The sequence below is a fragment of the Danio aesculapii genome, chromosome 24, assembly GCF_903798145.1.
Source record: "Danio aesculapii chromosome 24, fDanAes4.1, whole genome shotgun sequence".
Taxonomy (NCBI): Eukaryota; Metazoa; Chordata; class Actinopteri; order Cypriniformes; family Danionidae; genus Danio; species Danio aesculapii.
Genome location: NC_079458.1, coordinates 3,109,817 through 3,133,054, shown reverse-complemented (window position 1 = coordinate 3,133,054; position 23,238 = coordinate 3,109,817). Strand labels below are relative to the sequence as shown.

At 35.3% G+C, this 23,238-nt stretch overlaps 1 protein-coding gene across 7 annotated transcripts in view; it reads left to right on the top strand.

The window, feature by feature from the left end:
• si:ch73-103b11.2 (protein outspread) overlaps nucleotides 1-23,238 on the top strand; it is a 109,608-nt gene that overhangs the window by 33,901 nt on the left and 52,469 nt on the right. For 6 of the 7 annotated variants that reach the window (XM_056451212.1, XM_056451211.1, XM_056451216.1 and 3 more), the window contains exons 4-7: nucleotides 10,132-10,283; nucleotides 13,787-13,871; nucleotides 18,079-18,262; nucleotides 20,951-21,617. In XM_056451212.1, the coding sequence (XP_056307187.1) occupies nucleotides 10,132-10,283; nucleotides 13,787-13,871; nucleotides 18,079-18,262; nucleotides 20,951-21,617 (1,088 nt within the window). The remainder of the gene's footprint in view (nucleotides 1-10,131; nucleotides 10,284-13,786; nucleotides 13,872-18,078; nucleotides 18,263-20,950; nucleotides 21,618-23,238) is intronic. The other variant, XM_056451217.1, reaches the window with a different exon arrangement.

Here is a 23,238-nt window from a genome sequence, read left to right as displayed (position 1 = left end):
TGCATGCTATTTTCAGAGCACTGTATGAATGCATGTGTGTGTGTGTGTGTTGTGATTTAAACACATGCATGATGTAATGCATGACCTCAGCGACTCAATCCAGCAGAATCTGACCCTCCTGTTGACCTGCGGAGGGTTAAATCTGTGGGCACCGGACAGACTGTGGTTTGCTGAGCACAGATTCAGCAGTCTCTTTGTATTGCGTAAAACGCTCAGTCAGTCGGGCAGCTTTCCCAGAGGCACCTCTCTAAAGACAACAGGACCCGCAGCGGCAGAGCACTTTTAATGTGATTTATCCCCTTCGCAATCTGCCCAGTTCATCCGCATCTGTTTCTTTTTGTAGTTTATCAAGCGTTTACATCAGGGAGTCCCTAACTGGGCTTTGCGAGTACGCTACATTTTTGTAATTATACAAATAATGATTAAAATCGATTATTATTGAAACAAATAACATGTTTTATGTGTTTATCTGCATGTCATGTGAGTGTTTACTAGGACCAGGATGGGTTGTTAAATCATTGCATGAAGTAAATTAAAATCTCAGGGGTGCTTTAAAAAATATTGTAGGTCAAAAGTGTTTGGCTAATAAAAAGTTTGGCGGAAAACAGCTCCCTGGTGTAGATGGGGGTTTCTTATTGAAATAATAGGAGTAGTTGAGCTGAAATATCAAGCAATGACATTATTTTCCTGATATAATCAGTTTTACATGCAATAGTTTAGTTTCACCTGTTTTTTCTTGCAAGATTAACAAAAAAATAAGTTTTTACATTGTTAAAATCACTTAATAAATTGCAAAAATAAATAAATAAATAAATAAACAATAAACTAACATTGTAAAAACGTTGACAAGCTTCATTAAATATTTCTTTCTTTCATTCATTCGTTCATTCATTTCGTTTTCCTTCGGCTTAGTCCCTTTATTCATCAGGGGTCGCCAACTATTCCAGCAAATGTTTTATGTAGGGGATGCCCTTCCAGCTGCAACCCAGTACTGGGAAACACCCATACACACTCACATTCACACACACTCATTCACTACGGCCAATTTAGTTTATTCAATTCACCCATAGCGCATGTGTTTGTACAGTGGGGGAAATCACAGAGGAAACCCACGCCAACACGGGGAGAACATGCAAACTCCACACAGAAATGCCAACTGAGCCAGCCGGCACTCGAACCAGGGACCATCTTACTGCGAGGTGACAGTGCTAACCACTGAGCCACCGTGCTGCCCCTAATCATTACTTTAAAAATATTTATTTTATTTTGTTTGTTAATTTAACAGTGACAATACACGTTGTTCTGCAGAGACCACCGATGCTGCGTACATAGGGCATTTAGCATAAAGCTAATTTGCAGCCCTCATCCCTGAACGTTTTGTGAGTTCTTTTTTTTAATATAAAGTCTAACTGACTGCATTGTTCTCATTTGATTGAAGTTAGAGTTGTGAGATATGAACTACATTGTTAAAAAATAACCTTCGTTTTATAACTCCAGTTTATTAATTTATATCTGACAATGTTGAGGAAAGGAATCAGAATTGTTAGTGTGAAAGTATTGAAGGTTTATGTCTGACGACTATGTGTCTCACAAGTCTGTTAATAACTAGCAAATTCAAGTTCATATCAGACAATTCTATTGATTAAAAACTCAAAACTTATAGGTGTAAATGAGTTTTATTAGTTTTCAAAAGAACAAAAAATAAATCGAACTTTTTAAACGTGAACGTTTCTTTATACATGCATGCGAGTTTTAATCTATTATCTAGCTGATTTAATAACTTTATCATTCTTGCTTGATTGTTAAATTGACATAAAATCATACCAATTTAACTATATATATTTATATATTAGTTGAAGTCAGAATTATTAGCGCCCGTTAATTTTCTCTTTTCTTTTTCTTTTCTTTTTTAAAATATTTCCCAAATGATGTTTAACAGAGCAAGGAAATTTTCACAGTATGTCTGATAATATTTTTTCTGCTAGAGAAAGTCTTATTTGTTTTATTTGGGCTAGAATTTTAGAGTTTTTAATTTTTTTAAATCCATTTTACGGTCAAAATTATTCGCCCCTTTAAGCTATATTTTTTCCTATAGTCTACAGAACAAGCCATCGTTATACAACAACTTGCCTAATTACCCTAACCTGCCTAGTTAACCTAATTAAGCCTTTAAATGTCACTTTAAGCTGTATAGAAGTGTCTTGAAGAATATCTAGTCTAATATTATTTACTGTCATCATGACAAAGAGAAAATAAATCAGTTATTAGAGATGAGTTATTAAAACTATTATGATTAGAAATGAGTTGAAAAATCTGCTCTCCGCTAAACAGAAATTGGGGAAAAAAAAAATAAACTGGGCTAATAATTCAGGGGGATAATAGTTATTTTCTCTATCTCTCTCTCTCTCTCTCTCTCTCTCTCTCTCTCTCTCTCTCTCTCTCTCTCTCTCTCTCTCTCTCTCTCTCTCTCTCTCTCTCTCTCTCTCTCTCTCTCTCTCTCTCTCTCTCTCTCTCTCTCTCTCTCTCTAAATATATGTATATATATATATATACATATATATATATATATATATATATATATATATATATATATATATATATATATATATATATATATATATATATATATATATATATATATATATATATATTAATTGTCACACTTATTTTGAATTCTTGTTTTTGAATTCTTGATATTCTAAAATGTGTGATATTTGTGCGTCTTTGGAAAATTCGATAAATAAAGTACATTATAGTGATGTAAACAAACACACATGCAAGTTGTCAACTATTCAAATAAGCTCAAATGCTATAAAATGCCACGGTAAGGTCTAATTGATGCATTAATTTAATAAAAAAATACTGTAATAGTAATAAAATAACTGAAAATAGTAAAATTGTAATATACTATCACGATTTAAAATAGCTTTTTTATTTAAAAATGTAATTAATTCCTATAATGCAATGCTGATTTTTAAATGTATTTTTAGTCTTAGAGATATATGTTGTCAGATTTAACACATGCGTGTCTGGTTATGTTTAGAATGACAAACGTTATACAATACTGTATATTGATAGAGGTCAGTAAGCTTTTATTTTCAGGTCTAATTGCTTACCAAGCCAGCATTTATTGGTATTATATTAAAGAATGCTCCAAAATGTCACTGTAAAGCCAAATTAAGCACAGTTTGAAGATTAGCAAGTATATTGGGGGTTAGTTTGGTGGAACTAGTCTGACAGTAAATAGAGAGCAGAAGTCAAACACAGTATTTGAGCTTCAGGAACTTTGATCTGCAAACATGATTCACTGAGAACTAATCAGCTTGTGAGATAGTAGTAGAACATAAACTGTGTAATGTACATTGTGTTTCAGAATAATTAATTAACATGCTAAATCAAAACATATTCATTTTAAAGGGATAGCTCACCCAAAACTGACAATTGCCTCATCATTTACTCCGTACTCTCTCTTACATGGATTTAAACATTACTAAAGTCATCAGTGTCACACGAGCCTTCAAAAGTCATGCTGATTTGACTTATTAATGTTGAAAACAGTTGACATTTTTTGTGTAAAATTATGGGATGCATTCTCAGATACATTTACTAAATTAGCTGATTAATAGAAAGGTAATAAAACATATTTTTAAGATAATTCTTCATGCATTTACAGCCTTTTTAATCAATTTAAAGTCATAGATCACCCAAAAATGAAAATCACTTCATTATTTACTCTCGCTTTTGAAACCTTTGAGTTTCTTTCTTCTGTTGAACACAAAAAAAGAAGATATTTTGAAGAATGCAGGTTGTTGCCCACCATTGACTTCTATAGTAGGAAAAGAATTACTATGATAGTCAGTGAGTGTCAACATTTTTCAAAATATCTTCTTTTGTGCTCAACTGAAAAAAGAAACTCAAACTGGTTTGAAAGATGAGTAAATGGGTTTTTTTTTGTTTTTGTAACTGAAATCAGAAAATAATTTTTATGCAAATGAGAAATATTGCCATGGCAACCCACTGAAATAAGCTTAAGCTGAAGCACTAATATTTTTACATTTGGACTAAACATGTCAAATAATTAAAGTTTTATTCAAGCAATTACAACAAAAGCTATTTTTTTCCCTCTTATCGTAATTAAATAATTTTTGTATGAAAAGAACAATAGCATGCAAAAATTGAGGAATTTAATACTTTTTTTAAACATCGGAACAAATAAATTAAGAATAAAATCAAAAAGTAAATAAAATGATGTCCGATATATAAATTACAAGACATTTGCATGAGAAAATGATCCTAAAATCGCATCCATCCTTACAGCTTTTTTTATTTTCAATGTCTTTTAGGGTTTCAAAACAAAGCTTAAGATCATTTTGAAACAAATAAATGTTAGGTCTATCATTGGACCACATATAATCATTAAATTAATAAACATTTTGCTCCATAGTTTTATTATTATTATTGTATGTCCAAAAATATCTTTACAAGAAAACCAAAACACTTGGGAAAATATGTGCATTCAAAAAACGGGTCTTTTATTGATTCCTCTTCTAATTCTAATAAATAATTTAAATGAATTAGTTTGTCACTTTTTTAAACTTTTTTTTAACGTCACGGTGGCGCAGTGGGTAGCACAATTGCCTCAGAGCAAGAAGGTCAGTGGTTCGAGCCCTGGCTGGTTCAGTTGTCATTTCTGTGTGGAGTTTGCATGTTCTCCCCGTGTTGGCGTGGGTTTCCTCCTGGTGCTCCGGTTTCCCCCACAGTCCAAACACATGCGCTATAGGAGAATTGGATAAGCTAAATTGGCCGTAGTGTATGTGTGTGAGAGTGTGTATGGGTGTTTCCCAGTGTTGGGTTGCAGCTGGAAGGGCATCCTCTGCGTAAAACATATGCTGGATAAGTTGGCGGTTCATTTCGCTGTGGCGACCCCTGATGAATAAAGGTATTAAGCAGAAAAGGAAATGAATAAATGAATGGTGAGACAGTATTTACTAAGTAAATTCCAGACTTTTTCCATTCAGCCTGCTCAAATAAGGACTTCCAAAAGGGTTTTATTCGTTCATTCATTCATTCATTTTCCTTCGGCTTAGTCAATTTATTAATCAGGGGTCGCCACAGTGGAATGAACCCCCAACTTATCCAGCATATGTTTTACGCAGTGGATGCCATTCCAGCTGCAACCCAGCACTGGGAAACACCCATACATAGTGACCATATTGACATGATAGCATCAGTTGCTGCAGATTTGTCGGCTGCACATCCATGATGCGAATCTCCCATTCCACCACATCGCATAGGTGCTCTATTGGATTGAGATCTGGTGACTGTGGAGGCCATATAAGTACAGTGAACTGATTATCATGTTTAAGAAACCAAAGCTAATTATTATTAGAAAAAAGCGAATCTAAAATTAAAAGGTGATTACGTTGTTTAGGAAAGCTAATATGTAAATGCTTAAATGTCATTGTGTCAAGTAAATGTCACCGAATACTAAGACTAAAATAAATAACTAAAAAAGAAGAGCAGTGTGGTGGTGCAGTGGGTAGCACTGTCACCTCACCTCAAGAAGGTAGCTGGTTCAAGCCTCAGCTGGGCCAGTTGTTGTTGCTGTGTGGAGTTTGCATGTTCTCCCCGTGTGGCGTGAGTTTCCTCGGGGTGCTCTGGTTTCCCTGACAGTCCAAAGACATGCGGTACAGGTGAATTGGGTAAGCTAAATTGGCCGTAGTGTATGTGTGTGAATAAGTGTGTATGGTGTTTCCTAGTGATGGGTTGCAGCTGGAAGGGCATCCGCTGCATAAAAAAACATATGCTGGATAAGTTGGCGGTTCATTCCACTGTGGCAACCCCAGATTAAGAAAGGGACTAAGCTGAAAAGAAAATGAACGAATAAATGAATAACTAGAAAATAAAAGGTAATTAAGTTGTTTAAATAGATTTTGAACATGTAAGGAGTGATGATGACTGAATTATCCATTTAAATATGCAACTATAAAAAAACAAGTTGATTTTGCTCTTGAAAACCGCAAATCAAGCAGCGGATAACATGTGGTGCTAGTTCTGGTTAAAACACGTGTTAAGGGAGTTTAAGGAGGTTTTTCTGGCTTCAAATGAACTCTGCAGGCTGATTACAGGAACTAAACCCCCGCCGTGCCTTAAAAATGCATGATGTCTGTTTTATGGAACTTGAATTTCTCCCATGATGCATCAGCAGCCTTATCTGCACCTCTGCTGTCATCACTCAGACGTGTCGGCATCATGTCATCGGTGCTTGTAAAACAAACAAACGCGTTCAGCAGCGTCGCTCAAGTGAAACTATAAACAAGCGGCTAAAAGAAGCGTTTTGTGAAGGGCTTCGTCTTGTGTCGTTTGTCTTTCCAAATTTCTAATGAGTGTGTGTGTGTTGCTTGGTCACTGTTTCTGTGTGTGTCAGTTCTGTTGAAAGGGTTATTGGGTGTGTGTGTGTGTGTGTGTGTGTGAATGCTGGCTGCACAACAAAGAAGGAATTTTGTAACTCTTTAAGAACAAGAATTAAAATATCAGGAGATGTTGTGAAAGAGAAACTTGGATGAATGTTGGAGGAGGTTCGTCAGGGGATGACAGAAATATAGGCAGAATTAACCGGTTTGTGATGTGTGTGGAGGTCATGTGCCACACGAGAACACACACACACACACACACACACACACACACGTGCATGTTTACTTTTGCTAAAGGACTTCTATTGTTTTATAATGCAGTAGTAACTAAAAGCATAACCCTAAGTGAAAATGCAAATCGTGTTGTTTAGAAATATCTTTTGAGTACTAATGCTGACAAAAAACACACATCTTGCTTCACTTATTGTGAAGTTTTTATTGTCGTTGAAGCTGTTTGTAAAGAACAAACATTTCTGTGTCATTAAAGTCAGACATAATAATAGCACATGTGACTGCTTATGTTTAGAAAAGCATAACTGTCATACACACTACTGTTTTTTTGTGTATTTTATGGTATTTTATGCGAACAAAGGCAACATTTATTAGATTAAAAGCACAATAAAATTATGAAATCACTACTAAAAATCACAACTTCATTCATTTTTTAAAATGATGCATAAATAATGTAAACAACCAGAAAAATGTGTCAAGAAAAAATCCATGGACTTTGTAACAATATATATAATTGTTTATAATCCAACTTGTTTTTCCAAAGTCAGTTATCTTTATTATATAATCTATTATTATTATCCTCAAACTTTATAAAAAAAATTTATCTGAAGTCTAAAGGAAGTTATTTTTTCCCATTTTATAAATCTCCGGTTTTATAACCGAAAATGCAACACAAAATTGTGGAATTTTATTACTATTTAAAATGAAACTTAAACCACACTGAGCTAAACATGACTGAACTTCAACTCTGAAATCTGGACTTTACTAGATCTATGTTAAGCTGCTTTGACACAATCTACATTGTGAAAAGCGCTATATAAATAAACATGAATTGAATTGAAAAATGGCTCTTTTCTGGTTAAATATGTTTAACACACACACACACACACACACACACACACACACACACACACGTGAGCAATTCCAGCGTTATAGATGTGACATTTGCAGTAAAATCCCAGAACATAAATTCTCATAGAAAGTAGATGTTAACATTATATTGAAACGACTGTTTATATTTTCCAGAACAACTAACCCCAGAGTTATGGGAGCAGAAAAAAATCAGTCTGTAAACATTTTTTTATATATTAAATATGGAAAATAAACATGTGGTATGGATGTGATGAAAAAAGTTAGCAAGTGTACAGTATGCAATATACTTTGTAGAAATTCTGTGAATTAAACTGCACAAGCCAAAAGAAATAATAATAATCGAAAGGATAAGAGTTGGTTCTCTATAGAAAAAATATTTTATTTGACATTGTTTGCTTTTTATGAGGAAAACGCTCCGTTATGGATGTGACAGATGTGAAATTGGCACTTGTGTGATTTTTGGTAAATCAAATATAATTGTTTTAAAGCATTAACAGATACATTTTTAAGCATTTTTAAAGTACTGTAAAATATATACTTGCTTGCACAAAAAATGCAGAAACTGGTTCGCTATTTTGACAAACTTAATTTTTTTCATGGCAAGGTTGACATTTGCATTGAATTGCTCATAAATAAATATATATATATTATGAGCAATATCACACCGAGTAGCAGTGCGATATGGCTGTATATCGGCACTGGTGGGAGGCGTGCACGGCTTGATACCACACCAGTAATATTGCGTTTATACAACAGTTCGATGGCATAATCATGTATATAAAAAAGAAAATCAAACACGGAGAGTCTAAAAAACCTTTTGTAAGAGGAACTACTTTCTTCCGCCATTCATTCATCTGCAGCTGAACAGCAGAAACAGTTTCTACATCACCAACGTCACTTTAGAGCTAGTGTTTGAATGATTCTCTAGCGTTATGTCTAAAGTGATGACTAAACAGGTGATTTTGCTCACATTTTAAGATTATAAGGCTGAACAGCATGATATGACATCAGTCTACAGAGATATCTCCCAATTGAAATCAGTAGATCACAATAATTAACCCTGAAAAAGCCAAAGCTAAGCAAACACTGCCAGATTACTGTTGTTTTTGTGATAAAGAAAAACGCTAAACACATGCGGGCATTTCTTCTTTCTTTCCGTTTACTGAACTAGTTCTGCAGTAACGAGAACAGGAGACTCATTAGACCAAAAACTAACTCAGGGTTATACAAAGAGTGGCCAACACAAAATTCATAAATTGCTGATGTGAGTACCATCTCACACTAAACACACTACAATTACTATGGTATAAATACAGCACTACAACATACAAAAGAGAGAGATCGACTTAGAAAGTCACTTACCAGTTTTATAATGATTTGATCAGCTGTAGTTTAAAATTACGCTTGGTTTTTCCTCCTCTAAGGGCTTATTATGTGGTCTCTTCGCCATTTTGTGGATGGTGCTGTATCTCCAAAATTATAAATATTTAAAATAGGCACTATCCTTAAATAAACTGCATTATTGCAATCTAAACAACTACATTCTCGCCTAAAAAAGCCTTAAAAGTGCATTACGTTGTCCAACAGCAGCAATATTTATCAAACTGTAGTGAGTTTATTGATCTGCTGTCACTCTATGCGGGCGGAGTAATACAGTAGGGTGAGGAGGCTGAACGAGTTCTGATATTGCAGAATATCACATTGCTATCAGCCAATCAGATACGAGAACCAGACAGAACTGTTTCATAAAAAAAAAAAAAAAAATTTATTATATATTTCTACTGTAGCCTTTAGAGTCACATGATCCTTCAGAAAACAAATCATTCTGATATGTATATTGCTGCTCATGCAACATTTTTATTATTATTATTATTAAGTAAACTGATAACTGTTGTGCTGATTATTAGTTTTGGTTTAATGAATGTGCTTTATATTTATTCATATATTTATGGGTTTGTGTGTGTGCGTGCGTGTGTGTGTGTGTGTGTGTGTGTGTGTGTGTTAAAGAAACAATTATGCAGATTTGATGCTAAAGAAATATTACTTAATAGAATTGAAAGCTGCAAACAGTTGTGCTGATTATTAGTTTTGTGTTAGTTAACGTGTGTGTGTGTGTGTGTGTGTGTGTGTGTGTGTGTGTGTGTGTGTGTGTGTGTGTGTGTGTTTCAGAAATTATTCTAATGTGCAAATTTGCCGCTCAAGGAATATTTCTTATTATCATGAGTGCTGAAAACAGTTGTGCTGCTTATTAGTTTTGTGTTAATTGACATGATTGTGCGTGTGCGTGTGCGTGTGTGTGTGTGTGTTCCAGGAATTATTTGATGCAGATTTGATGCTCAAGAAACATTTATTTTCATTAATGCTAAAAAAGGTTGTGCTGATTATTAGTTTTGTGTTAATGAAAATGCTTGTGTGTGTGTGTTTGCGTGTGTGTTTCAGAAATCATTGTAATATGCAAATTTACTGCTCAAGGAAAATTTCCTAATATGAATGCTGAAAACAATTGTGCTGATTATTAGTTTTGTGTCAGTGAAAGTATATATTTATTCGTGTGTGTGTGTGTGTGTGTGTGTGTGTGTGTGTGTTTGTGTGTTTGTGTATTTGTTTGTTTCAGGCCAGCACTCTTCCACAGGGCACCATAAACCTGAATCAGTGTGTGGATGTGGTGGACGGTGAGAGCCGGACGGGTCAGAAACACTCGCTGTGCATCTGCACACCAGACAAAGACCATTACATCCGCGCTGAGAGCAAAGAGACGATACATGGGTGAGTTTTCCACCCACACACATGAAGTACGAGTGTGATGGTCTGTTTATCTGCAGTCTAACACATTACTGTAATACTGTGCTGAACTGCTCAAAGACGGCGCTTCACTCAAAATGCTCATTTAACATCCCACAATCAATTATGTTTAAACAAAAATCCTGTTTTCTCTTTAATTTATTCAAGCACTTTCAGTCCACGATCGTTTTGATGGTTAATTGCGACTTTGGTGCATTTAATAATTAACATTTACTCATTTAGCTGATGCTTTTATCCAAAGTGACTTACAAACGAGGAGCGTCACAGGCAGTTTCTCATACAGCAAGAGATTACTGTTTGCTCTAAGGACTTTCTATTATGCAGAGTAAACATGCGTTCGTTCATAAGACTTGCTGGTAATAATATAAATGAACACACAAACATATTGGACTTCAAAGAATTCAAAGCGAATATGAATCTATATCAGTGAATGTGTTAATTAATATTAGGATCGTTTGTGTTTGGTTTTCAATTCAATTCAATTCCCCTTTATTTGTATAGCGCTTATACAATGTAGATTGTGTCAAAGCAGCTTCACATAAAAGGTCATAGTAAATAGGAACAGTGTAGTTAAGTTTATAGTGTTGAGTTCAGTTCAGTTTAGCTCAGATCAGTGTGGTTTAATAATCACTACTGAGAGTCCAAACACTGAAGAGCAAATCCAACGATGCGCAGCTCTACAGATCCCGAAACATGCAAGCCAGTGGGGACAGCGGAGAGGGAAAAAAAACTTCACTAAAGGCGGAAGTGAAGAAAAAAAACCTTGAGAGAAACCAGGCTCAGTTGGGCACGATCATTTTAATTTCTCCGCTGGCCAAACGTCTTGTGCAGAGCTGCAGTCTCAGTGGTTTTAAATATTAATAAGTAATAACTCACTGATGGTGATTTGGTCTAATAGATTCATAAGCAGTTAGTCACTAATTAAGTTTTAACTTTTATTTTTATTAAGAAACACTGTAAAAGTTATACAGCAGAGATAGTCATATATATTAATCCAGAAAGACGAACAAAAAGCGCTCAGGGGTAACTCAAATATTTGGTCGGTGCTCTTTGGGTGAGGGATTCATCAAAATAACAACAGAAATTAGTCCAAGGCACTCTGAAAATGTGGAAAATTTAAAAAGCCTTTATTCACATGGCTAAATCTTAAAAAAACCTACGCGTTTAGCCAAGGATCTGCCTTCATCAGGGTAACATTTATCAGGTGCGTCTAGAGTCTCTTTTTTTTATTTATTTTTTTTTATTGGTGTTTAACCAGACAGTACATCACTGTATACAATACAACATAGGAGAATTACAGTTTGTCTTATTTTTTTTATTTTCCCCACTATCCCCTCAAAATAAAATAAATTTAATTTATGAATTATAAACAAACATATCCTCTAAAGGAAAAAAACATAATGATAATAAATTAAAAATAAAGGAAATTCTTTTTAAAAAATATTAATGATAAATGAGCAAGTATACGATAAGAGCAAAAAATAAATTAATTAATTAAAATAAATTGAATAAATAAAATAAAATAAATAAAATCGGAAAAAAAGTTCACATTAAGGAGTCAATATTTTCTCTTTCCAATCATTTACTGTGTATTAGATCTGATATCAACTGAGCAGGATAAGCCTTTGATATAGTCTAAAACAGGGTTCCAGGTCTTGTAAAAAGATTTGAGAGATCCTGCGAGTAAACATCTTAATTTCTCAAGTTTTATGTAACTAAAGATTTCTCGGATCCACATGTCATGTGATGGAGGAATCACCCGTTTCCATTTGATAAGAATGGCTCGTCTAGCTAAAAGAGTAGATAAAGCAATAACTTAGCGAGATGCAACTAGAGTCTCTTTTGAGTACTATGGTCACATGACTCATTCAAACAGCTCAACAACACTCAAATAATTGAACAAACAGTCAACTATTATCATTAATTCAGTATAGATAGAGGGTGACTTTTAACCACACACAGACATACAGAAAAATATGCTTAAACATGGCATGTACATACATACTTCCAAACACACATTTACATGTGCACATACATATATACACACATACATGTATAAAAACATGTACACATAAGAAAATACAAACACCTTCTACAATATATGATGATAATCTTCTCAAGCAAAGGTAATACTGAAAGCATGTACTGAATACTGATATTTTCTTACAGTAATAACCTATAGATTATATACACTTTGGAAAATAGTAAAATAAATCAAAAAATGTTTATATATACATTTGTAATTTACAATAATTAATTCATATTAAATAATTCATAATATTTATGTTTATATACATATAAGTAAAAAAGTATATATATATATATATATATATATATATATATATATATATATATATATATATATATATATATATATATATATATATATATATATATATATATATATATATATATATATATATATATATATATATATAAATTAAACTTATGCAATCTGCTCTCTGAAATAAAAGTAAAACCAGGGTGGTTCTCTCCAAAAGGTTCATAGAGAACATTTATTCATATGGACTTTTTAGATACAAACACGTACCATTTTAAGGTACTGACTCAGCTTTACAGCTTGTGTATGATAATAGACATGCACAGTATACACTATAGTTATATAAATATATTTTGAATAATAAATAATTTATTTTTTTATTTTTTTTTTTATTTTTTTTCAAAGAAATAATAAGTTATGCAGTCATGCAGATGTTTTGACAGATATTATGCCGGTGATTTGATGCTTTGCAAAAGTTGCAGACACCTTTACCAATATCAAAATGCCTTTTTGATGCAAAAATAATTTAAATTCCTTACGCCGATTAAGCAACTTGAATAAGCCTAGGCTAACGTTACTATAGTAAAGAAAATCCAGCCCACGCTAAAATCTGAAACTAAATAAATTGCTAAATACTCTTGATACATGAAAGTGTAAAGCCTGCAGCTCACAGCAAATGTGGAAAGTTATTGCGTATCATATTTAACAAACCATTTACTACGAATTTTATATAATTTTGCTCACGTGGGTAATTGAACATTAATCAGATGATGTCATTACGCTGCTGTGCCGTCAGCCAATCGTTGCATTGCTGATCATGATTTCGAGGATCAATAGATCTGTCCTTCACAACACACTCAGCGATCTCAGATCAGTTCATCGAGATATTTTAATCTGATTCGTGAACTTGTTTGAAGAACCAAATTAGCCAGAGATCAGTTATCAAGATTAAAAGATCCAGGATCTGACAAATCATCTTAGACCATTTAAGCGAGATACGAAGTACAGACCCCAGATATCACTCAAGATAAACACAACACAATAAGGGAATCTCAATATAAATGATAGCTGGAAATACCTTATTGGTATCTTCAGTTGTAGTGGTTTTTGGGTAAGACTTAAAGATGTGAAAGTGGTTTACTAATTGAGGTTTGAGGTAATCCTTAAATGCTGTTTATATGTTTAGATGGCAGGAGGCGCTGATGGTGTTTCCACGAACCAACAAACAAAACCAGAAGAAGAAACGGAAAGTAGAAACGCCAACACCACAGGTACAGACCCACCTGATTAAGATCAACAAGATCACTATCTGATATAAGTAAATACTGTTGAAGATTGAGATCACAAGCTACGCTTTACTACAATACGATTGTGTAAGGCTGCGTTTACACATTTCATTTTTTTCAAAATTTCAAATTGTATAATGAAAATTTAGCAGTTTTTATTGATACTATAGACAGGGTGTCAGTGGTATTCATTTTCCTTTGGCTTAGTCCCTTATTTATAAGGGGTCACCACAGCAGAATGAACATGGTTTATGAACATGTTTTATGCAACGAACATGTTTTTTTGCAGTTTTTATGCATGTTTTATGCAGCGAATGCCCTTCCAGCTGCAACCCAGTACTGGGAAACACCCATACACTCTCACATTCACATACACACACACACACACATACACTATGGCCTATTTATTTTATTCTATTCCCCTATAGCGTATGTGTTTGTACCGTAGGGGAAACCGGAGCACCCGGAAGAAACCCACACCAACACGGGGAGAACATGCAAACTCCACACAGAAATGCCAACTGGCCTAGCCCAGACTTGAACCAGCAACCTTCTTGTAGTGAGGCAACAGTGCTAACCACTGAGCCACTGTGCCGCCTAGAGTGGGTACTTAAGTTTTAAGACGTCTTCAATTTCAAAAACTAATTTTAGACCTTAAAAAGTTTATTGAAATAGTTTAAATTTACTGAAATATTGTGTTGTTGGTGTTAAATCATAGTAAACAGGTCTTAATTTTCCTATGTCTATGTAAAGTTACCCAATCAGGCCAACACCTATCCAAACATAAGCAATCCACCTCAATAAAACTTGACAAACGTTTTATTTATTAACTCTGTTTCTCAATATGGTTTAATTACCTTCTTTACAATAACATTTGTTTAAAAGTTCTGCACGTATTTAAAGGTGTTGTGCATACATTTAGTTTATTATAGTTTTTTTAAACTTGCCCATTTTGATTAAAGTAACATTGTGTTGAAAAAAAGTGCATCTATATAACTAGAGTTTGCTTCTTTCGACACATTATATAATATACTGTATGTGCACCGCTCAGTGCCACGACACACGACAGTTGGAATTATCGCACACCAGACGTGCACATTCGAATGTTATTTAATATGAAACTATTCAAATGGTGCTCTGAGGCGCGGCAGAAATATGAACAGTGGCCTGATTCATAGCTGGGCACCGTGGACAGCCATTGACTTGCGGCGCCGGTGTGCGTACCCTGATAGAAACCTATGTTTAGAATTCTAAAATGCATGCTGCTGTGTGGCTCGGCGCATTGTAGAGCAGTGTAGCTGGTGTGAGACCCCCTTAAAAAAACTACATTTACATTTTTTGATGAAACAAGTACAAATCTTTTCTATTAGAAAAAGTCCTTAGTGTTCACCCTTGTATAAGTCTGAAATTTCAGTCATGCTAGTCTTAATAAGGTCTTAAAGTCTTAAATTTAACTTAATGAAACTTGCAGACACCTTGTATACAGCGTAAAACTCATGACACATGACCATTCACCCTAATGCACATATTTTGATGGCCATTTGCTGTATACCATTAAAGTAAAGTCTCACCTATTGTACTTTATAATGCTTTTGCAGTTTAATTTGTTTAAAACTTTTATTTTCTCCGAACATGTATAAACAATAAAGCAATACACTAATTTATACACTAAACTTTTTTATTATTATACCTGGTATAATAATCAGCTTGGGTCAATATCGTGATAATACCGTATATTGAGATTAAAATCTTTACCAATTAAGTGCAAAAAGATAATGTGAGACCATCTGAACATGTATATACAATAAAGCAATACACTAAGTATTTTCTATCATTATATCTGTTAAAGTATCTTTTTTCATAGCTTGGGTCAATATTGTGATAATAATTGTGATAAAATCTTCATCAATTAATTGCAACAAAAAGATTTGATACCATCATGAGCCTAGTGTATACTGAAACAATCACTGAATGCATTTACAAACTAAAACTGTGTCTTCAGCAATTTTAAATCGTTCCATTTTTTTTCGTGGATCGAAGATGACGGAGTAGTTTGGATGTCAGATGTAACCGTAACAAACCGTATACATTTTAAAACGAATACACACTTGTGTGAATGGCAGATAAGTCTTGCATCCAAACCTGCAGTACACCATCATTCCATCTATTAGAGTTTAAAATGCTGTATGTTTAGACATAACTGATTTACACCAAGTATGTTTAATCATATGGACAATTTTTGTCTTCATTCTTGGACACGCACACACACACACACACACACACACATTCCTACCCACAAAACTTTGCCAAATATTTCACTCAGTCATTTAGTGAATGGCTGCTAAAGGAATGTACTCTGGAATTTGAAGGCATTTCCTCTTCTTAACTAAGAACTACCTGTCTAGTTCTTACCAGGTTGAGTTATGACTAGGGCCAGACAGAATCTGTCTGCTATTTTTGCTATTTCTGCGCAAAATTTCATTAAAAATCTGCGGATTTATGTGGAATGATTGTGGGAGTATCATAACTAAAACCTTAAAATGTTAAATAAAAAATAATACCTTTTTAACTTTCATTTAATGTTTACAATGCAAATCTAGTTAGAGCCACCTTATTTGGTAAACAATGCAAGTCTCTCATATAATAGATCTACTAAAAGACAGAAAATATTACTGCACAAACTATATTATAAATAAATCAGATGAATATTTTCATATTAGTCAATAATATTACTGAAATTAATTTAAAAACTGAATAAATATAGATTTACACACATTTACACTAGTAATTAAACATAATCAATGATGGGCTAAAATTCTGCGGAGTTCTGTGCGCGCAGGTTCCGTGTGGGCCTACCTATGACACACGCCTACTTGTGGAGAAAAAATTAAACATCAATTATTTTTATGTAGTCTTTAAAAAAAACAATTAAAAATATATAAACATCTTACAAACAATTATGTTGTCGAATTTTTAAAGAACTTTAAATTGAAATGTTCGAACTCTGGTATATATGCTAAAAAAGTGCGTCTATTAACTCTATTTTGTTCAGAAATTGGGCGCCTCAGTGGCGCAGTAGGTAGTGCTGTCGCCTCACAGCAAGAAGGTCGCTGCTTCGAGTCTTGGCTGGGTCAGTTGGCGTTTCTGTGTGGAGTTCTACCTGCATTTGCGTGGGTTTCCTCCGGGTGCTTCGGTTTCCCCCACAGTCCAAAGACATGTGGTACAGGTGAATTGGAACTAAATTGTCCGTAGTGTATGTGTGTGAATGAGTGTGGATGGATGTTTCCCAGAGAGGGGTTGCGGCTGGAACGGCATCCGCTGCGTAATACATGTGCTGGATAAGTTGGCGGTTCATTCCGCTGTGGCGACCCCAGATTAATAAAGGGAGTAAGCCGAAATAAAATGAATGAATGAATGTTCAGAAATTGCTGTTAACAACTAATATGAATTAAATGTGAAATTTGAATTGGAAAGTCTAAAATGAGATTGTTTTTGATGCGTGTTTGTGTGTGGATGTTAAAAAAATGTAACTTCAATCATCTTTATGAATTTTAATTTAAATTTGAGATAATTATTTTTGAAATTGTAGTATGTTTGCATGGTTAGGATTGTTTACATTGCTCTGACCCCCTGAGATCGATTTTTCCCAGCAGATCATGAATGGGTTCATTGTAAGTGCAAAAACGAGCACGATCAGAGTGGAAAACTGCAATCAATACATGCATTCTGGCTGTTTTGTGCTCATGTAATGGTCATAGTAATGTCCAGTAACGGATTGTCATATTGGTGCTTTAGTCGGGATGCTGGGTGGCTTGGTTTCATGCAGAGAAAATAAGTGATTTTATGGTTTAATCAAAAAGGTATTACTGGGCGTTCAGGTGGAAACAGGAAAGACACAGACGCTAATCTGCAAGTGTGTGTTTAGTGCGGGGTGTGGTGCTGAGCGTAAATCAGCATGTGTATGAAATCATGGCACAATAGCTCATTTGTTATCAGCCTGCAAGTTTAGACAGTTACTTTGGTGTGTATCTGTCTACACACACACACACACACACACACACACACACACACACACACACACACACACACATACAGGTGTTTTTGACTTCAAAGAGCTCTTTGTTCTTGACTAGGGGGTTAGTTAAATATTATGCTTGTCTATATGTGTGTTTGTCTGTGTCTTTGCGTTCAGGAACCAGGCCCAGCGAAGGTGACGGTCACCAGTACGAGCAGCAGCAGCAGTATGGTGTGTCTGCCCAGCACCATAGCTCATGCAGAGCGAGTCCCAGCCACTCGAACCACACTGTGGCAGGAGGAGACATGGAGTCGAGCCACTATACCCACAAGCTGCAGCACCGGCAGCCTGAGTCAACTGGGTACTGACACACACGCACACGCACACACACAGCAGATGACATAATTCACTGGCAAATACAAGATTTTCAGATTTTTAGATAGATTTTTAGACAAGTACAGTGGCAGAAATAAGTATTGAACACATCACTGTTTTTCTCAGAAAACATATTTCTAAAGGTGCCGTTGACTTGAAAATTTCACCGGATGTTGTTAGCAACCAAAGAAATCCATTTAGGCAAAGAAAACAAAAGACATTGGTGTACAAATTTAGTTATGCGTAATAAAATTAAATGACACAGGGGGGAAAAGTATTGAACACATAAGGAAGGTGTAGAAAGGCAGTGAAACCCCAGACAGCAGCTGAAATCTCTCAGTAGTTCTTCAGCAACCCTCTGCTCCTCCTCAGTGTACATTAATACTAGCTGCTTCCACTGGCGTAAACAAATTACAAATACTCAGATTACCGTAATTGAGTAGTTCTTTTCAGGAGTTGTAATTTACTAAGTAGTTTTAAAAATGTGTCTTTTTACTTTCCCTTGAGTACATTTTTAGTGCTGTACTTTTCTACTTGTCTTTAACCTGCAGTCACTATTTTTTCTTGTCTATGGGGATTAGAAAACGTCCAACCTAAAATCAACCAAATATAATCGTCTAATGATGTTATACCTTGTCGTTGTGTGGATGTTACCACTATGACGTCTATCGGATATTGGATTTTGGATGCCATACCTAAGCAAAAAATGTCAGTATTTGACGCCAATATAACATTGGTTTAAGATGTTGGCTTGACGTTTTATTTTGGTGACTTTCCAACACAACCTAAAATCAACCAAGTATCAACATCATTATTGGACATCGAAATAACATTGTCTTTAGACGCTGGCTAGACATTGAATTTTGGTCACCTGACATCACAACCTAAATCTAATCTGATATTAACATTTTATGGCGTTTTGTGCCTGTTTGGCAATAACTAAATGCACTACAGAATGTTACGTTTACACACATCCACAAATAACAGTACATGTAAACGCATCAGCTTTTTACAGCGTAATACTCACTACTCCTGAGTACTTTTAAAAGGTCTACTTTTTACTTATACGTTGAGTAATATTTACAACAGATACTTTTACTCTACTTGCACTACATTTTTAGGCAAGTAATGGTACTTTTATTTGAGTATGAGTTTTCAGTACTCTTTCCAACACTGGCTGCTTCAGTCCAGCATCTACATTAGCAGGAGGATGAAGATGAAACCAGGGTGGACATTTAAGCAAGACAATGATCCAAAACACAGCCAAGGAAACTCTTGAATGCTTTCAGAGAAAGAAAATCAAGCTGTAGAATGGCCCAGCCAATCACCTGACTCGAATACGATAGACGAGACCCACAGAACCATCAAGATTATGACACTTTGTTGAAGTCTAAACTCCCCCCTGAGCACTGCATGTGACTTCATTCTCCATATGAGAAGCGTCTTTAAGCTTCAGCACCAAAAAAGCCTTTTATAGAAAGTATTAAATATATTTCAGTAGTTCAGCACCTTCTTCTTGAGTCATTTTATTGTTATTACACAGATTTTTTTTGTTTTGTTTTATTTTTATGTTTGTATTGTTTGGGTTTTTACCAAAATCTGGTTCAATTCTATGTCAACAGCACCTTTACAAATAATATTCTCTGGAAATAAAATGACATGTTCAATACTTATTTCCCCCGCTGTACAGACTATAATATGCTAGTGTTGAATGTACATAATAATAATGGAATATAGTTATGTAAACAAAGATTTTCAGATTTTATAGGCAAATATGTACTTTATTGACCCTTTTTTGTCAGATTTTCCGGGTTTCTCAGCAGCAGAAGTCATCATAGTTGGTAAAATTAGAGCGCAGTCAATGGGAGAGTACAACAAATCATTTTTTTACAATCCTATTTACTCAAATAATAACAGAAAAACTCCACTTTATCAAGACTTCAGGAAAAGGAAATAAATAGTGTGAGACTGATAACGGCAGCCAGAAGAGAGAATAATGTCAGATTTACTGTCCTGCCCCTTATAGACACCGCATTACAAACACCTCACACAAGCGGTAATTCGTTTTTTTTGTATTATGATGCAAAAATGATATAATACAAACATGGAATACATATAAATATTCATATGTTTTTAATAAAAATCTAATTATGAGAAACTTTTAAGGATTTAAGATGCAATGGAAAGTGGTAATGAGGTAGACGGTCAAATTCTCTTCATTAAAATCAAGTTAAATTTCTACTCCAACTACAGGCGTTATACCAGCGCCACAGCCCATTATTTCTGTCATGTTCAATACATATGATTACATTACTGATTTACATCAGCAGGAAACATTTAGAGGAAAGACGTCTAGTTCACACATAATAAGGTCCAACCGATCTCCCATTAAACACAAAGAAGATTTAATTACATTCGCTCACTCAGGACACCAGCCTCCCTAAAACCACAGTAACTGTAATTTCAGACAAAACACTACAGAGATCATACCTCAATAAAACTGCGGTAACTTAGTCTCCACTGTCATTAAAAAAGCCAAAATGACAGATTCTCAAAGTGTCTCATACTGCTTGAAGGAGACGCCAGATTCATTTACTTGGGTATTTTGTTAGCAGTACCATAGTACATTCTGTAACAGTACTGACTGTGAATTTTCATTTTTTCTCATGCTCAGATTCTGGAAACCTAAATGTTGGTCGTAAGCCTCGTGTGGAGAGTGGATATTTTTCACTGGAAAAACCCAAGATTGAAGATGAAGGACAGCAGTATCCTCTTCAACAGGATGAAGAGCCTCCATCAAAGCTGCAATCACATCCACCTGAGCTTTCCTCTTCGTCATCATCCTCTCGCTCCAGGTATCTCTCCTTTGATCCAGAACTCTACAGTTCTCCAATCAGCTCGCACAAACACGCGTCACATGACCCACACAGCACTGTGCACACACAGGCTTCCGGTGTTGTGTATGACGCTCACAAACACAACATGCAAAGCAAATCAGAGAAGCAGCTTTCTCAATCCTCGGAGATCATGTCAGATTCAACCCTAAACCCAGACTCGAACATCTATAGTCCGAATCCGCACGCAAACGTCCTGCCATCATCCCTGTCCTCCTCTCAGAGCTCTTTGGACTCGGAGCAGAGTCCAGAGGGTGTAGTGGGCGTAGCCTCGGGCAGGGCAGGGCGCAGTGGGTGTGGTTATGTGGCTCTGGCCGATGTGCCGCGGGCGCGGAGACTCAGCCATCGGGACGCGTACCGCTGCAATCAGAAGCGGCAGGAGCTGGGGGCGCGCACCAGGAGCCCTGGCAGAGAGGAGGTGGAGCGGCTGTTCGGACTCCAGCGAAGGTGAGTAGCGTTCACACACAAAGGCTCTGTTTCGGATTCAAGTGAGGTAGTTATCTGCTTAGACAGCAGCTGTAGAACACAACAAAAACATTAGACTACAAACTATTTTTTTGGCTAACAAAAAATATAAATAAAAAGTCTAATAAAAAAATTAAATGAATAAAATATATTTGTTTATTGGATTTTTTATTTATATATACAGTTATAATTATTTGTTTTTATATATATATATATATATATATATATATATATATATATATATATATATCTATATATATATAGATATATATATATATAGATATATATATATATATATATATATATATATATATAGATATCTCATTAAATATATATTTTTTTATTTATATATATACATCTATATTTTAATTATTTTATACATTTATTTTACACATTTACAAAGTATTAATAAAGGGCCTAGCCGAAAAGAAAATATATATAAATGTTTGTACATTTTGTAGCAACCTCTGAATTTTTTCAGAGGAAGACAAGCTGACAAATTATGCTGTAACTCTGATACAAGTTTTGCTTATGGAGAAAATTAAAAAGCACTGCAGTGTTTGGTGTTCTGTATTTGTATGGAATAATTAGTCCTACCGAAATGTGTATATTCCACACAAGCTGAAGCTGATCGGTCAATTCTAGCTGGACTTGGGGTGCTGTGCACCTCCATAAGCAAACGCCCCCTAAAAGGCCGTCGTCATTTGCGATCTCCATCAGTTGATCTTCTCACACAGACATGCTGGATTCACCTGCTTTGTTGACAAATGGGTTGCGGATCCATTCCTTGGCAGTTCGTGGGTTGTTCACTGAGCCTTTTCCTCTTTGCAAAGAAACTTTCCAAGGACGTCTGTTTCTTACTCATTTTGCTGCTTGTGGGTTAAATTTGGATGTTCAAGTGACCGAGATGTAACCGAGAGAAAACGGTCATTTTTCAAAATAAAAGACTTTTCAAAAATTAAAGAGATCGTTCAGACTCGGATAGTAAATAAAACGGAAATAATTCATGATTTCTTGAGGGACCCAGTACCAATTGATCCATGGACCGGTACCGGTCTGCGGCCCTGTGGTTAAGGACCACTCCCCTAACACATACCACAAACAAATACAAGTAACAATAATACTGTAATTATTGAATGATACAGTAAAAGTACAAAAATAAATAAATAAAAGAATGAATATAAAAAGGTTATTCCTCTTTTGCATCTTTGTGTCAGTGTAACCCCGCCGGTCCTACACCACCCAACTCGCTCCGAGCTGGTATCAAACCGGTGACCTTCCGCATGGGAGTCGGTAGCTCTACCAAGGAGGCTAAAGACCATGGCCTCTAGCGTCTGTCGCTAGAGCACCTTTAGAGGTCAGAGGAGTGAGGTTTACCTGCACAGCACTTACTAGCTGGCCTCCGTTACACTCACCCCCCTAAACCTCACTCTCATCCAGGTCACTGCACCAATGTAACCCCACCGGTCCCACACCACCCAACCCGCTCCGAGCTGGTATCGAACTGGTGACCTTCCGTCTAGGGAGTCGGTTGCTCTACCAAGGAGGCTAAAGACCATAGCCTCTAGCGTCTGTCACTAGAGCACCTTTAGAGGTCAGAGGA